The sequence below is a fragment of the Pelophylax lessonae genome, assembly GCF_965119305.1.
Source record: "Pelophylax lessonae genome assembly, chromosome: 1".
NCBI lineage: Eukaryota > Metazoa > Chordata > Amphibia > Anura > Ranidae > Pelophylax > Pelophylax lessonae.
Window position 1 is genome coordinate 320,222,069 of NC_138768.1, and position 17,941 is coordinate 320,240,009.

General features: G+C 43.5%; 1 protein-coding gene across 1 annotated transcript in view; it reads left to right on the plus strand.

Annotated features, from left to right (window-relative positions):
- Positions 1 to 17,478, plus strand: part of LOC309544415 (ubiquitin carboxyl-terminal hydrolase CYLD-like) — a 126,051-nt gene extending 108,573 nt beyond the window's left edge. Inside the window, exons 13-15 of the mRNA XM_082243326.1 lie at positions 14,301 to 14,419; positions 14,662 to 14,869; positions 17,041 to 17,478. Of these exons, the coding sequence (XP_082099452.1) occupies positions 14,301 to 14,419; positions 14,662 to 14,869; positions 17,041 to 17,225 (512 nt within the window). The 3' untranslated portion in view covers positions 17,226 to 17,478. The remainder of the gene's footprint in view (positions 1 to 14,300; positions 14,420 to 14,661; positions 14,870 to 17,040) is intronic.
- The last annotated feature ends 463 nt before the right edge of the window (positions 17,479 to 17,941 follow it).

The window sequence follows — 17,941 nt, forward strand, 5'->3', positions numbered from 1 at the left end:
AAAATTGTGCTTGGTGGATTCTTATTAATCCCTTCACAGTGCTCCAGGTGCTGGGATGTGACAACCGTCAATTAAGAAGTGCTTGTGCTTCTCAAAGTAAATTAATCCACAAAGGTGTGGATCAGTGAACCAATAAATAAATATATAAAGAATTCCATACAAAAATCACATAAGGATATATAAAAAAATCACATAAGAATATATAAAAATATAAATATATAAATGTGCTCCAAGTAGTGTTTAAAAGTCCAAGCAATAGCATGCAATCAAAATTGTGCTTGGTGAATTCTTATTAATCCATTCACAGTGCTCCAGGTGCTGGGATGTGACAACCGTGGCCTCTTACCAGCTAGCAGCAGGTCACAAGGACCCCCAACGCCTGTGATCCCTTTATTGGGTGGATCAGACCTCTCCTCGATTGCTTGGATCTCTGGCTCCTATATTACTCGAGTTGGACCATGTAGTCCCCCCATACACATAAAGATATAGAAGAACAAATAGCCTCCAATAGTGAAATACTGTTTTATTCTCCAAAAAACATACACTATAAGGTGACAATTAGCCTCTTACTATTTGTTGTGCCCTCCTGGCACTGGGCAATTCGGCAGTACAATAGTAAGAGGCTAATTGTCACCTTATAGTGTATGTTTTTTGGAGAATAAAACAGTATTTCACTATTGGAGGCTATTTGTTCTTCTATATCTTTATGTGTATGGGGGGACTACATGGTCCAACTCGAGTAATATAGGAGCCAGAGATCCAAGCAATCGAGGAGAGGTCTGATCCACCCAATAAAGGGATCACAGGCGTTGGGGGTCCTTGTGACCTGCTGCTAGCTGGTAAGAGGCCACGGTTGTCACATCCCAGCACCTGGAGCACTGTGAATGGATTAATAAGAATTCACCAAGCACAATTTTGATTGCATGCTATTGCTTGGACTTTTAAACACTACTTGGAGCACATTTATATATTTATATTTTTATATATTCTTATGTGATTTTTTTATATATCCTTATGTGATTTTTGTATGGAATTCTTTATATATTTATTTATTGGTTCACTGATCCACACCTTTGTGGATTAATTTACTTTGAGAAGCACAAGCACTTCTTAATTGACGGTTGTCACATCCCAGCACCTGGAGCACTGTGAAGGGATTAATAAGAATCCACCAAGCACAATTTTGATTGCATGCTATTGCCTGGACTTTTAAACACTACTTGGAGCACATTTATATATTTATATTTTTATATATTCTTATGTGATTTTTGTATGGAATTCTTTATATATCTATTTATTGGTTCACTGATCCACACCTTTGTGGATTAATTTACTTTGAGAAGCACAAACACTTCTGAATTGAAATTGCACTGGTATGCACTTTTCTTTGCTAATTGCACCAATAGTAGATCATATATATATTTGTAGCAATTTTTAATCACATATATTACACTTTAAATCACCTATTAATTTTTATAACACGTGATATATTAAGATTACCAGCGCCTTTTTACCTATGATATATACGTAAAATTCCTTTCTCTGAGTCCTCCGACAGTCGCCGCCCCCCCCCGCCCCTCTTTTGGGGTTTTTGTGTACTCTTACTGCTATGCTACCAAACTGAGTTGGGAATGCTGGTGCAGGGAGGTATTGACTAAGGGGACAGCCCCTAGGGGTGTGTCTATGCTAAAAGCTTTTGTTATTAACAAATCAATACCCATTGGTGAAGACTTGTGAGTGGGCGGCGACTGTGGGAGGACTCAGAGAAAGGAATTTTACGGTAAGATTTTACAAAAATTCAGTTTTTACTGGAGTGTAGTAAATCTGATGAAAAAGTTTGAATTTTATTGTTTTGATGTATGTATTTTTAAGTACAGTGGATATAAAAAGGCCACACACCCCTGTTAAATGTCATGTTTCTGTGATGTTAAAAAAATGAGAGAAAGGTAAATCATTTCAGAACTTTTTCCACTTTTAAGGTGACCTATAAACTGTACAACTCAGTTGAACAACAAACTAAAATATTTCAGGTGGAGGGAAGTAAAAAAATATGATTGCATATGTTTGCACACCCTTAAACTAATACTTTGTTGAGGCACCTTTTTGATTTTATTACAGTGTAGCAGGTTTTCCAGGCCTGTGGCCTGATGTGGGTCTGCCATCGGTACCGGTTACCCCTCCAGCCTTGTGAGCTACGGCCCTGGGTGTGAGCACTGAGACATTGACAACTCCGGCATCTTTGTTTTGTGTTTTTATTGTATTTAAGGGGATGAGAGAAGGGAATGAGTGGGATACTCCTTTAGGCTCAACTAAATACAATTGTGGGACTTTTCTGGCAAAAATGCCTATTAGCGCTGTCTTGACGCTAGCCAACGCTTCCTGGTGCTTGAACACTGTGTAATTACTGAAACTGTGCTGGATCCTCGACTTTAGTCCAGAAGATCCAGGACTGTAGAACTGTTTGACTTGTAACACTACAATAGCTCAGAGTCACTGAATGGCTCCCTCCAGCACTGCACTGGCTGAGAAACTCCTTGTAAGTTCCTGTACTGCTGCAACTCTCAACTGGCACACTTCACACTGTGCACTATCACTTCAGGGTCCAAACCACAGGCGCACCCTTTACACTTAAAGCTCTTTAGGGTCCACTGACTATGTACCCCCTCTATTCCTTCAGGGTCCTCAACCTAGGTACCCCCTTTACAGCTAGCTGACACTGGATCCCAGAACCTCCTCCGGAGTGGTCTCCTCTAACTCTTCAGGCAGACCCCCAGGGGCAATCCTCAGTACTCACGACCTGTGCAGGCTTTCCCTCTTGCTCTCCGCTGGTTCTCGGCACACCTGATCCCCTCAGCTAAACTCAGCACTCTCTGGTTTCCCAGGTGACACCCGGAGACATCCACTTCCTCAGACAGGAGGAGAGACAGCCGTTCTCTCCCTCCTGGGACTCTGCTCCCGCCAAAGACATTGTGTCATGTGCCAACCCCAAACTTATACCCACTCCTAGGGCTGGGCGATTTTGCCTAAAAAAAAAATCTTCGATTTTTAAAGAAAAATTCGAGTTTCGATTCGATTTTCGATTTTTTTTCCAATATACTTAAAAAATGACTACAGACATCAGATATAGTGTCAAAAGTGCAACTTTATTGCTATTTTAACTCCTCAAGAGTTTAAATGCGTAGAATCCCAAAACAAAAAGTAAACGAGGCTCTGTCATTCAACAATTTCAAGCTTTAACCCAGGTTTAAGCAAAACTAAAGTGCAACAACTTCACAGTAGCTTAAATTTCTCTAGCGCTCATTGATAGACGTAGTCCTCGGTGATACACCACCTTCGGGTTATGTTGCCTCCACAGGAGCAGGACTAGACAGGAAATTAAAAAGCTCTGGCCACACCCCAGGGGCAGTCCCAGAGGGTATATCCTCTCTCTCTCTGCCTCAGCAAATCAGTTATTTTCTGTCTAGTTAGGAGTAAGGACCTAGATACCTTGCTGGGATCTTAGGTCCTGGCAAGAATTTTTTCTTAAAGGATTTTTTAGACAGCTTTTTTTCTCCAGTGTTCCTGTGAGATCTTCAAGCAAGAAAGCTGAACTGGGTGACGGGCTGGATGTTGAGATCCGGTGGTCACCCCAGTTCAGCCTACGAGCGCGTGCAGGCCATAGCTCCGCGCTGGGTCGGCCGCGACAAAGTCCCATTAAAGGACTGTCCACGCGAGTTAAACGTCTCGCTGAAACGCCAAAGACCATGAGTCACGGCGTCCGTATCGGTCGACAGCCCTCCCGCCCCGGTGGAGAGGGGTACTGTCAGGAGTTGGTGCCCGCCTGGTTCCGGTATGGTGAGTAGTATGTTCCCCCTTTCCCCCTGACGGGTTTTGTGGTGAACGCGGGCCCCTCTCTGTATGGTAAGATAGAGTCCCTTTCTATCCTACAACATGACACAGATCCTCCTACTTTGAGTGTGATTTATGTGTGCAAAAAGCCAGGAGGCTTGGTTTGGGAGCTAACAATCTAATTGTATACATGTTTAAAGATGTAATCTGTGGCATTCTGGGAATCTTATGGGTTAAGAATAAGCTACCTACCAGTCAGAAGCCACGGACATGTAGACTGCCTTCCTAATCAGATCTCCAGCTATTAGCAGGCCTCCCGAACGGCCATGCGGTCCGCCAGGGCCGGTACCGCCAACCACGCCATATCCCCATGCAGAGAGAGTGTTGTGTGCCCTGCAGCACACCGCTATTCAGTACGGGCCGCCGCCATTTTTTTTGCTGGATCGCACGAGCCGCCATTTTGGCGTAGCCTCGTGTCTCCAGCATGGGGGCGGCCATGTTTGAGGTGATCCAAACACCTCGTGGAGCTTGGGGGAGGCGCCGGAAGGCGTACAGAGGGGCGGAGCCGCCTCCTTTTTTCCTGGGCAGCCAGCCAGACTTCCTGTTTGTCAAGACAGCGCTGTAACCTGTTGCAGTTAAACTCTGAGCATCAAGTGGTGAGCCTGGGGGTCTATCTCTCTCTCTCTCTCGATCGATAGGGATCCCTAGCAGGTAACACTAAGGGGCTTTTGTGGCGCTGGGGGTCGAAAAAAAAAAAAAAAAAAAAAGTTTTATTTTTGAATTATATTATCCAGGAAGTAACTGGAATTATCATGGACCCTGCCACACATATTCCCCCACCTGTTTCCCTCGAGGGGGCCACGGGACCCGCCGGTGCACAGAGTGTAGAGTCATTTACAGCAATTTTGGAGTCTATGGTGGCTCGGGTGGAGGCGGCCTGTCAGGGACGGGGGTCAAGGAAGCGACCCCCGCCGACCCCTATACCATCTGACACCTCTGACTCAGATTCAGAGGTGGTCACGGCAATTGCAGGTTCCTCTGCAAGGGCTGTTATCCCAGGTAAAGCCCCCTCAGACAGTGAGGAGGACGCTTCTTCTCCTGCTATTATTCAGGAAGAAGCATTGGTGGACGCACTAGTTGTGGCAGTGCAGGAAACCTTAAAACTTGAGGCTTTACCGGCAGAGGCAACTGAAACAGAGATTCCTTTTGGTACTAATAAGCCCATCAAGACGATGAAGGCTTTTCCTGTACCTAAATGTTTCGGTAATCAGATTAAAGGAGAATGGGAGCATTCTAAACGTACCTTTACTATTTCCAAGCGTATTGCTAGACGCTATCCGTTTGAGGAATCCATCATTAAGAAATGGACGGTACCACCAGTCGTGGATCCGCCTATTTCCAGGCTGAATAAAGCCACGGTTATTCCAGTGGAGGACACTTCGTCCTTTAAGGATCCGGTGGATCGAAAGATGGAAGCAGAGTCCCGCACCATCTTCTCTCTGATAGGGTCAGCTTTTAGACCAGTAATTGTTATTGGTCTAGTTTCCCAGACACTTACGGAATGGGCGAAAATGGTACGCCAAGATCTTAGGGGAAAAGATATTCCCCAGGAGACATCTGATTTGATGGAACAGATTATACAAGGGCTACAGTTTATCTGTGACGCAGCCTTGGACACTACTCCCTTATTAGGGCATGCATCTAAGACAGCGGTGATCCTCAGACGTGTGCTGTGGTTAAAATGCTGGTCAGCTGACCTAGGTTCCAAGAAGACCTTGACAAATCTCCCCTTTCAGGGGAATCGTCTATTTGGGGCCAACCTAGATGAAATCATTAAGGATGCCACTGGGGGCAAGAGCACTTTTTTGCCACAGGCTGCTAAAGCTAAGGGACCTCGCAACAAGCGAGGACCTTTCTTTACCGCCCATAAAGGGCGCCCGGCTGGTACTAGCGGGAAAGGCAAGACTCCTCCAGGAGGGTTCAAGAAGGGGACCAACCCAGCCAAACCCGAAGCAAAGGAGTACACAGCCTGAAGGTGCGCCCCCACCCGGTTTCAGGGTGGGGGGACGTTTTCACCGGTGTTCAGGACATTAGATCGAGCATCAACCACTACTACCGGTGCGATTCTTCCCTTCCAACATTTAAGTACTACAGGAAGCGGTAGTTACCGTTCCCTGAATAGATCTTTTCCTTTACCTTTTCCCAAGATTAGTCCCGATACCTCACAGGAATCGGATCTGGTTGACCAGATAGGCCAAGTAGCCTCTAGTCGGGTGACTTCGGTCCCTGAGGTTCAACCAGAAAAGATCACCTTTCCTGATAACTATCAGGTATCTGATAAATGTGTGGGAACAGAAAACGACCAGACTTTCTCGGATGGTCGGGGCCAGATACCTCTAGGGACGCCTGGTTCAGATTCAATCAGCGCCAGTGGTCCTAGAAATTCTAGGCTGGCCTCCTCAAGCCGGCCTGGCCGACTTGGACATGTTAGTCGTACACGTTCCGTGGGAACTTCGTCTCAGGGAGTGTCTGTGGTCTCAAGGACCAATTTACCATCATGCTTTACAGTCGCTGGGTTTAATGGCCTGGCCATTGAGACCCAAGTACTGAAGGACAGAGGTTTGTCAGCTTCAGTCATTCCTACCCTTATTAAAGCAAGGAAAGCGACTTCCAGCAAAGTCTATTATCACACATGGAAAACTTATATTGCGTGGTGCGAATCTTTAGGATTTCCTCCACGTACCTATTCGGTGTCTCGAATATTGGCCTTTTTGCAACAAGGGGTTGAGCAGAAGCTAGCCTTGAGCACCATCAAGGGTCAAGTTTCAGCCTTAGCAATCTTCTTTCAGAAGCCTTTAGCTACCAAATCCTTGGTGCGGAATTTCATCCAGGGGGTGCGGCGCCTGGCTCCTCCAGTCCGCGCGCCCTTACCGCCTTGGGATCTTAATTTGGTTTTGTCGGTTCTACAGAAACCTCCCTTTGAAAACATCAGGGAGATTCCCTTGCTTACTTTATCCCAGAAGGTGGCCTTCTTGGTGGCTATTACTTCTGCTCGCAGGGTGTCAGAACTGGCTGCATTATCATGCCAGTCACCATACCTAGTGATTCATAGGGATAAGGTAGTACTTCATCCTAAGCCATCTTTTCTTCCCAAGGTGGTTTCAGATTTTCATCTGAATGAAGATATTGTACTACCTTCCTTGTGTCCTCAGCCCAAGCATCATCTGGAACATGCGTTGCATTCCTTAGATGTGGTTCGGGCAATCAGGGTATACCTGAAAGCTACGGAATCATTCCGTAAGACGGATTCACTTTTTGTGATCACGGATGGCCCCAGAAAGGGTTTGCCTGCATCTGCCGCGACCATTGCCAAATGGATTAGACAAACGGTGGTACAGGCTTATTCTATTAAGGGTCAGAGTCCTCCGTTCCCTGTTAGGGCGCACTCCACTCGAGCGCTCAGTACTTCCTGGGCCTTTCGCCATCAGGCGTCAGTGGTCCAGGTATGTAAGGCGGCCACCTGGTCGTCGGTACATACCTTTACAAAGTTCTATAAAATTGATGTGACGGCATCGGCGGATGCCTCATTTGGCCGCAAGGTTTTGCAGGCCGCAATTTGAGGAGACCGGTGGTCTACCTCGAGGGTTTTTTCTGTTTGAAAAAAAAAAAAAACATTATTTTTTCTTTTTTTGTTGAGTCTCATCATTAAGGATGAGCATTGTAAACTTCTAGTTGGCACCGGTTGGGCCTTCTAGATTGGGATTTGATTTCCATTTTCCCACCCCTCAGTTGTGATACTGCTCTGGGACGTCCCGAAGGTGGTGTATCACCGAGGACTACGTCTGTCAATGAGCGCTAGAGAAAAATGGATTTTTGTAAAATCTTACCGTAAAATCCTTTTCTCTTAGCTCATTGACAGACGTAGTCCCCGCCCCTCTGTTTTTTTGAGTTGGGTTAAAATCTCTAAAGACTGCTTTTTCACATAACTGATTTGCTGAGGCAGAGAGAGAGAGGATATACCCTCTGGGACTGCCCCTGGGGTGTGGCCAGAGCTTTTTAATTTCCTGTCTAGTCCTGCTCCTGTGGAGGCAACATAACCCGAAGGTGGTGTATCACCGAGGACTACGTCTGTCAATGAGCTAAGAGAAAAGGATTTTACGGTAAGATTTTACAAAAATCCATTTTTTCTGTTCAAGAAATCAGATAATTACAAATTTTGTAACATATAACATTACACAATTAAAAAAATAAACTCTTCTCAGTGTGAACTGTGAATATAAAAAATGAAACATGCCTGTGGCAGACATATAGCCTGCTCAAAGAGTGAACAAAACAAATGTAAACTAAGTTTTATCTATAACAACAAAACACGTGCTTGTTAGATCTCTGAAACATTGTGCATGCTCAGAGTCATTCTAAACATTTTTTGCAAGAAAGATGAGCCTGTCCACAACCTCTGGCTTAAGGCAGGCCCGGTTGCAGGTAACTATTCCCCCACCCATACTAAATACCCTCTCTGAAGGGGCACTAGTGGCTGGAATAGAAAGATATTTTTTAGCCAGTAAGCTTAGCCTTGAAAAGTTGGGCTGATGCAGCTTCCACCATTCAAGCGGATCTGTGTCAGGCTCTATGTCTGGAATAAGTAAATACGTTGCAAGCTCAGTCTCAATTTTAGCTTTCTCAGATTGTGGGTGTGGCGTGGTGGATGGTGCACTGTTTTTAAAGAAGGCACCCAGAGTCATTTTCTTTTTTGGTGGCAATGGTGGTGGGGTGTTCTCTTGAACAGCTGAGGGACCAGCTTCCTCTGTGGTAGAGTTGCAGAGAGCAGAGATCTCAGACACCGCTCTTTTTTTGACAACTTCCAATTTGCTAGCATCAATGTAGGTTGTACAGAACCTCGGGTCTAAAAGTGTGGCCATGTCCAAAAGTTCCTCTTTCTCCAAATCAGAGTATTTACTTTCGAGGTAACGCATGATGTCAGCTTTGATTGTTTTTGTTAGCTCCAAATCTTCCTCCTCTGGCAGGAGGAGACTTGTTTTAAACAAATGCAGCACTGGTTTGATGCACGACACACTGACATATGATTCCCCTGACAGTGCATCAGTGAAGCCCTGGAGAGGTTTCACTGCTTTGTTGGTGGCTTCTAATACTTCCAAATCTTGCCACGTGGGAACAAGATGGCGCGTTTTCTTGTCCGCACCCAGGACACGAGTTATTGCCTTCTCTTGCTCAAGAAAGCGCTCAATCATCTTTTGACGAGACCCCCAACGTGTTGGGGATTCTGAGATCAAAAGATGCTGGGGAAGTCCAAGCTCAGCCTGCAACTCTGTCATGTCTCGCCTTTTTTTCCAGCTGTAGGAGAAGGCTGATACAGCTTTTTTGCAGACCCCTATGGCCCGATCGATCCTTGGATCCTTTACACCATTCTCTGTAATAAATGTGAAAAGATATTAGTATATTTTATGTAACAGACAGTTCTGGCTATTAAATTATTAGCAAACAGTACTTTACAATGTGCAACAGTGCAAGTATTGTGCACCTATTTATTCTTACACCAACTCTTACCTATAGCATTGTGGAGTCTGTGGCCAAAACACTGCAAGCTGGGCCAGTTGTTGTCTTTAAGGGCTTTTATGATGTTGGTGCCACTATCAGTTGTCATGCAGACGAGTTGTTCCTCCGAAAGTCCCCAGGAGCTGAGAGCGTCTTTTAAGCCATGGGCAATTATGTCACCAGTGTGGTTGTCGGGGAAATACGCTGTCTGAAGGCAGATGCTGCGCAGAGTCCAACTACTGTTGATGTAGTGAACTGTCAGACTCAGATATGGCTGCATCGTCCGGCTGGACCACAGGTCCGTTGTGGCTGAGAAAAACTGCATCTCCTCCATCTCACTGCGGATCTTTTCCCGAGTTGTATTGTACAGGTGAGGCAGCGCTACTTCGGCGAAATACTTGCGACTGGGGACAACGTACCTCGCATCTAATACTTTCATCATGTGATTAAAGCCTCGCTTTTCGACAGAATAAATTGGCAGCATGTCTGTGGCAATATAATACGTGATCGCCTCTGTAATCGCTTTCCATCGCGTTCCGTTCTTATAAGGCACAAAGTTTGTAAAGCTCTCAGGAAGTGTAGTTTGCTTTTTAGCAGCAATAGTAGCCTTAGTAGGTGTGCTAGAGGAGCTGTTTTCGCTACGGAGCCGGCTGCACTTCTCCCATTCTTCGCGATGTTTATTCCTCAGGTGCTGGAAAAGATTTGTTGTACTGCTGCTTCCAGTAGCAACAGCCTTGAAACATATTTTGCAGCAAGGCTTCATCTGTGTATGGTCTGCTGCATCAAAACCAAACCAGTTCCAAATTACAGAATTACCTGTGCCTTTCTTTGGAAGTAGTTCTTTGCTAGTGCTAGTAGTACTACACGCTGCCATGATGTTAATTTTTTGACTGTGTTGTTCTTTTAATAGACTACTAGACAGATTAGACAGTAAAAGAAGACGCTCGGGCGTCGCGCTGAGCGGGGAGGGAGGAGAGCTCACTGTGTTGAGGGAGAACTGAGGAAGGAGAAGCGCTGTATATGTGACTCTGACGGACCACCGCCGCGCCTGGATGTGACGTCAGCTGCGGGCGGTGCGTCTGTACAGGGGCTGCGCTGTGATAGGTACAGTCCAGAGAACGAGTCCACAGTAACCGGCCACCTTTTTTAGTTTGACTTAGTTTGAAACTATTTTTTTTTTTTCAAAAATTTGAGTTTTTTCTACAATAGGAATGGTTACTTTTTTCTGCCTTGTGCAGCCAGCCCCCGCTTAACTACACACACCGGGTCACACCCTGGGCCTGGGCTCCAGCCAGCTCATAGTCTGCCACACAGGAACTGATTCTGAACTAGTCCACCACAGTAACGTTTAGTTTGAACTTTGAAACGTTTTTCTTTTTTTTTTTTTTTTAACTCGAGTTTTTGTGTACAATACTTTTTTCTGCCTTGTGTGCACTGTGCAGCCACCGAACTCCCCACCGCCGCGCCTGGATGTGACGTCAGCTGCGGGGGCGGGCGGTGCGTCTGTACAGGCCAGGGCTGCGGCGCGCTGTGATAGGTACAGTACTACAGTGACAGTCTCCCCGGCCTGTATTTGTGACATCAGCTGCGGGGCGGGCAGTGCGTCTGTACAGGCCGGGGCTGCGGCGCGCTGTTGGGTACAGTCTCCCGGCCTGGATGTGACGTCAGCTGTGGGGCGGGCGGTGCGTCTGTACAGGCCGGGGCTGCGGCGCGCTGTGATAGGTAAAGTCTCCCCGGGCCTGGATGTGACGTCAGCTGCCGAGAGAGGAAGCGGGCGGTGCGCCTGTACAGACGCACCGCCCGCTTCCTCTCCCGGCAGCTGACGTCACATCCAGGCCGGGGGGACTTTACCTATCACAGCGCGCCGCAGCCCCGGCCTGTACAGACGCACCGCCCGCCCCGCAGCTGACGTCACATCCAGGTGTGGCGGTGGGGAGGTCGGCTGCAAGGGAGAAAAAAGTATTATACAAAAAAACTTGAGTTTCCAAAAAAAAAAACGTTTCTAACCAAAAAATCGATAAATCGATTTATCGCCCAGCCCTACCCACTCCCAGAATCCCATGCAGCACAATCTGCCTTCTGGGGTAGTTACAAGCCTGGATGTGTCCCCTGATTGGGTTTCCTCCAACGCCCTATGCGAAGCCTCTCACAGGAGCCAGTGGGGAGACTCCCCCTTCAGCAGGCACACCTGGAAACCATGACACCGTGTCTAATAAATCACAGCCCTGCTATTAGGCAGACAAGGCCCACTATACCTTTACCTAGCACCTACCTGTAGGGTGCTACAACAGCAATCCGTCTTTTTGAGTATGAGTCTATCAGCATGGCACATCTTGACTTGGCAATATTTGCCCACTCTTCTTTTCAATAACACTCCAAATCTGTCAGAGGGCATCTCCTGTATACAGCCCTCTTCAGATCACCCCACAGATTTTCAATCAGATTAAGGTCTGGGTTCTTGCTGGGCCATTCCAAAACTTGAATATTCTTCTGGTGAAGCCATTCCTTTGTCTATTTGGATGTATGCTTTGGGTCGTTGTCATGCTGAAATATGAAGTTCCTCTTCATGTTCAGCTTTCTAGCAGAAGCCTGAAGGTTTTGCGCCAAACCTATCTTTTTGGAATTCTGGCCAAAAAGTTCAACCTTGGTTTCATCAGACCATAACACATTTTCCACACATGCTTTTGGGAGACTTCAAATGTGTTTTTGCAAAATTCAGCCAGGCTTGGATGTTTTTCTTCGTAAGAAAAGGTTTCCGTCCTGCCACTCTACCCCATAGCCCAGACATATGAAGAATACAGGAGATTATTGTCACATGTACCACACAGTCAGTACTTGCCAGATATTTCTGCAGCTCCTTTAATGTTTCTGTAGGCCTCTTGGCAGCCTCCCTGCCAGTTTTCTTCTCGTCTTTTCATCAATTTTGGAGGGACGTCCAGTTCTTGGTAATCTCACTGTTGTGCCATATTTTCTCCACTTGATGATGACTGTCTTCACTGTGTTCCATGGTATATCTAATACCTTTTGAAATTCTTTTGTACCCTTCTCCTGACTGAACTGAAACATTTTAACAATGAGATCCCTCTGATGCTTTGGAAGCTCTCTGTGGACCATAGCTTTTGCTGTAGGGTGCGACTAAGAAAATGTCAGGAAAGACCTACGAGAACAGCTGAACTTTATTTGGGGTTAATCAGAGGCACTTTAAATGATGCCAGGTGTGTACTGACTCCTATTGTACATGAGTTTGAATGTGTTCGCCTAATTCTGAACACAACTACATTTCCAGTTATAAGAGGGTGTGCACACTTTTGCAACCACATTACTTTAGTTTTTTTATTTGTACCCCCTCTAAAAATCACATTAAAGGTGGAAAAAGTTCTAAAATTATTTATCTTTGTGTCATTTTTTTTAAATCCCGGAAACCTGAAATTTTAACAGGGGTGTGTAGACTTTTTATATCCATTGATTATTTCATTTTACCACCTTCTTTCCATTTTCTTCTCATTGTTCAGTATGTTTTTTCAGTCTTTAAACTACATTTTGTTTGGACAAAGCAATAAAAATGTATTTGAGATTTAAATGGATTTACTGTACATGGCAGAGACAGAGATGGTTACATATTCATTATTAAACATCTGAGGAAATACAAAAAAAGAACGCACGTGCATCTTCATTCAATTGCAGCAAAATGCAAAGAAAAGAGAAAATGTGTTTTTAATGGGAGCTGTGCACAATACATTCTATTGTAATGTGTTTTGTATGCTGCAATTTTGGTGCAAATTTATAATATTAAAGCTGAATACCAGGCAAAGGGCTAACACAAATATAAGGCAGCTGTTTTACTAAAGAAATGTATTTCTGTCTGTTCAGTTCTGAGATTTACCCATCTCTAGAAAACAGAGCATAGTCCTGTCTGGTAGGGCAGGAGACCTGATTTTTTTTTTTTTTTTAAGGATAAGTTCACCTTTGTGGACATGTTGTTACATTTTACATCCATGTTTAGGGTATAACATGTAACAAGCATTAATAAATACAGGATGCCTCGATCTTCCCCCACAGTCCTTTTAATACATTGCCTATAATAAATCTGCTGATTGAGATTATTAGGCCTCTGGTCTCTAGTGGATCAAGTTCATGACTTCTATCTCCTCTGTTAATGATTGGCATCTTTTCTTTGTGTCAGAGTTGTTTGAGAGCAGTTAATGCTTTTGGTTTATCTGACGATAGTTTGCATTGTCCTTGTTTGCATTCCGAAGGACCTATATCTCTGTTATGACGACCTGAGCAATTATTATTGTACTATTGTTTTATTGATGTTTTTTCTGCTATTTTATCTTGTCATTTCAATAAAAATATTGAAATGTTCTAAATACAGGGCTGTATTAACCTTTTTTTCTGCAACCGATAGAAGGCTTATGTCCGCAGCAGCGGCGGGTTTTCCACACGCTTCTCGCCGCTACAGCCAGATAGAGGGGGAGAGACCAATGAACGTATGTTCACGGACCTCCCATAGCTAGTAAAAGTAGTAGCTAGTAAAAAATATGCATTTGCAACTACCTTTTATTTTATTTTTCATGATTGCTGATTTCAGAAAATGTATAATGTTTGGGGTTTTAACGAATCTTGAAGTCTAAAATGTGCATTTTACTGTGTGCAAAAAACGCTCTACTGGTAAAAAAGGGTTTATTTGCATATTTTATTTTTGAATGGAGTTTAGCTTGCTCATATCCTATGCTGCTACTGGCAAGGAAGTTGCAGTGTTGCAAAATCCTCACGCTTTTGTTCACCAGCCTTATTAGTGTTTGCTAGGCATAGGGATTCTGGTAATAAAATGTCACGAAATGCTGTGCATATTTTTAAAGCTCAAAATAACATGAAATCTTAAATTTTAATATCAGTTTCCTCTCTCTTATCCACAGCCCCAAGGCAATGCTGTATTTGTCAGTCACTGGCAGTAGTGGAGTGTCTGGACTGTTATGAGGACACGGGGATCACGCCAGGTCACATAAAACAATACTGTGCAATCTGCAGTAGACAGGTATGACTCTCCTGTTATGAAAAGTTTCATTTCTAGAAGTGTCTGAAGAGATAAGTGCCTGGGGTTCATAGCAACCACTTCAGGTTTTCTTTTCAAGATCCAGAAAATTACATTCTGAACCTGATTGGTTGCTTTGTACGGCAGAGTTCTTTATTTCAGAGCCTTGAATTCAAGAGGCACACTTTTTGCTGTTTTTCCTACAGGCTTTTTGGTGTTCTAACATGACATTTTCTTTTGAACAGGTTCATCTTCACAGAAAGCGCTGCAGCCATCATCCCAGGGAACTGTGTGTACCTAAAAATCTAAATGGACAGGCTGTGTTCCAGAGACAGTATTTGCAGCTCTTTGCTGTCTTATGTATAGAAACTAGCCATTATGTCGCCTTTATTAGACTGAACTCCCAGAAACTACCCCTGTGGGGATTTTTTGACAGCATGGCTGACAGAGAAGGTGGGTTGTATTTGTTCACAGTCTGTGTTTTCAGTCTCTGTATTTCAGTTTTTTTTTTTTTTTTTACAAAACCAGGTAAAAGTATATGTGAATCTTGTAAAATAATCCATTCAGTTTAAAAAAGAAATGAAAGGCAAAACATTTGTGTATAGATGTAAGAAAAACTTTGAGGACCTTTTTTTTTTTCATAAATGATCACATAATCTCTAATCTCAGCTCCATAAAGCTTAGAGGGCTAGGGGTGAAGAAAGAGCAGTGCACGGATCTACCCAGTGAAGAGCTGTGCAGAGGGCCTGTCAGCAGAAGTCTGACCGTTGGAGAATTGGCAGGCTGTTCTCCCAGCACAGCCAGAAAACTGACTACGCTGGGGAGGATGTGGCTATAATATGTAGTGTGGTCTGTTTGAAATGGGGGGAAAAAAGGGGGTACTGGAAGGATCACCAGGTATTTCACCCAAAGGAAGAAATACAAAGAGGATAGGATACTCTTTTAACACAAGTACATGGTACAACAGGCACATAATAGGATAGGCACCACCAGGAATAATAGTATAGTAATAGTATAGGCACCCCCAATGGGTATGCTGGTGATCATCACACTGTGAAAAAATGCTTAAATTGGAAACATTACAGCACACCACCCGAGCCCATCATAGAATATAGGTAACTGTAGTGAAGAAGAAAAAATGATATATGGAAAAATAAACCTGATGTGTGAAGATGTGCATATAAATGCAACTATTAAAACTGAGTCTAGAGTTGCAGCATAAACAAGATTCATTTAATAAATAATATCCCTTAAGTGACCAGTGGACCACCTCAACTAAAAGCGGATGCATAAAAGTTCATAAATCATGTGTCCAGTCAAAAATATCATATTGCATAACCCATGTGCTCAATGAAAAAACACATCCACATTCCTGTGGCCAGTGAAAACACGTATATACTAGGTTATCTATAAGTGCTGATTATGAAAATTGAGTCAATAAAAAAAATATGTGCAAGACCAATAAAAACCACTATGATCCTCCAAATAGGATGCTAAAAGTTCATATATATATATATATATATATATATATAGATCAGTGAAAGTACATAAACGTGCCCAGTGAGAAAATACCTCTTCCAAAGTGCAAAAAATTGTTTTTCAAAAGTGCTTGTGCATTGTCCAGTGACCCACTCCCTTACATATCAGTAGAAATCAATCTGCCTGAGGACTGTTCAAGAAGACTGGTCTGTGATAACGCCCTGTGGGAGAGGCAAAACGCGTCGATGTAGCATCTCGGCTATCTCTCAGCCATCTCTCAGCTCTCAGTGCGTCACTTTGGGCTAGGGTGGTTGGAACGCACGCCGGAATTCAGACGCGATACCGGAAACTCCCTTCTCACACAACACGCCAGCCTTCTTGAACAGTCCTCAGGCAGATTGATGTCTGCTGATATGTAAGTTATGTATATTTTTGGATGTGATGAAAGGAACGTATTACACTATCCTGGATCCCTCTTTCTTCTATAAGCCTCTGCCCATGGTGACCTTTCACAGGAAACACTGGACACGTGTATATAAACTTTCGCTGCGCAATATATATGAACTTTTAGCATTCTATTTGGAGGATCATAGTGATTTTTATTGGTCTTGCACTTATTTATTTATGGACTCAATTTTCACTATCAGCACTTATAGATAACCTAGTATATACGTGTTTTCACTGGCCACAGGATTGTGGATGTGTTTTTTCATTGAGCACATGGGTTATGCAATATGATATTTTTGACTGGACACATGATTTATGAACTTTTATGCATCCGCTTTTAGTTGAGGTGGTCCACTGGTCACTTAAGGGATATTATTTATTAAATGAATCTTGTTTATGCTGCAACTCTAGACTCAGTTTTAATAGTTGCATTTATATGTACTTCTTCACACATCAGGTTTATTGTTCCATATATAATTTTTTCTTCTTCACTTCATTTATCTATATTCTATGATGGGCTCAGGTGGTGCGCTGTAATGTTTCCAAGCATTTTTTTCACAGTGTGATGATCAGCAGCATACCCATTGGTGGTGCCTATACTACATTTTAGCGCAGGGTCATCTTTATATTTAGCATTGGTTAAAATATATTGCTTTATACACATTTAACAGTTTACCTGTCTTTGTGTGCTTTAACAGGAGGTCAGAATGGATTTAACATTCCTAGGGTGATTCCCTGCCCAGAGATGACAGAGTACCTGGAAATGAGCCCCGAAGTGCTCCAGCAGGAAGACCCAAGGAGCATGCCAGCATATGTCCACCGGCTTCTTTGTGATTCTTATATGTGCTTATACTACAGTCCTGAGCTTAGCCTTTACAAATGACAGAACAGCAAAGTTTGGTGACTGATTTATTAAAGGTTTCTAACTTGATGCCAGTCAAAATGTCACCGGAACGTAGTAAATCAGTAATGTTTTATGATTAAATATTGTACACTTGTACTAAATATGTGCACTTTAGCTACCTCTAGGCAATACTGGTAATAAGCAGTGCCCAACAGCAAATTATTTATAGGTTGCCTTATGTGCATTTTTAAAAGGAGGTTTCAGCATCGCCAAGAAAGCCCTCTGGCAGACTCTAACCTGAGTAAAATTCCCCATGCAAAACTCATTATAAAGGAATCTGTAGTGTTTTTCCTAGCAAATGTCCATTTTAACTTATTTGTAAAATAATTACTGAATAGTTCTTTTTTTAGCTTAAAGTAGATGCAAGTCCTAAGTAACCAACATTTATGGGTGAATTTACTAAAGGCAAATAGACTGATCACCTTGCAAGTGCAGTTGCTCCAGAGCTTAGTAAAGGGAGGTAAACTATGCTGACTTCCATCATCCAGTCATATGCAAGCAAAAATGGCATTTTTTTTTTATTCTTTGCAAAGTTAAGCTTCCTCTCGTTTTCTAAGTTCTGGAGCAACTTCAGTTGCAGAGTGCATAGTGTTTTTATCTTTAGTAAATCTAACCCCTTTGCCTGCTAAAGCCACCTTTATCTTAATGGCATGTTGTAATAAAAAAATGCTAATTTTCCCCTTTCTTTTTTATCC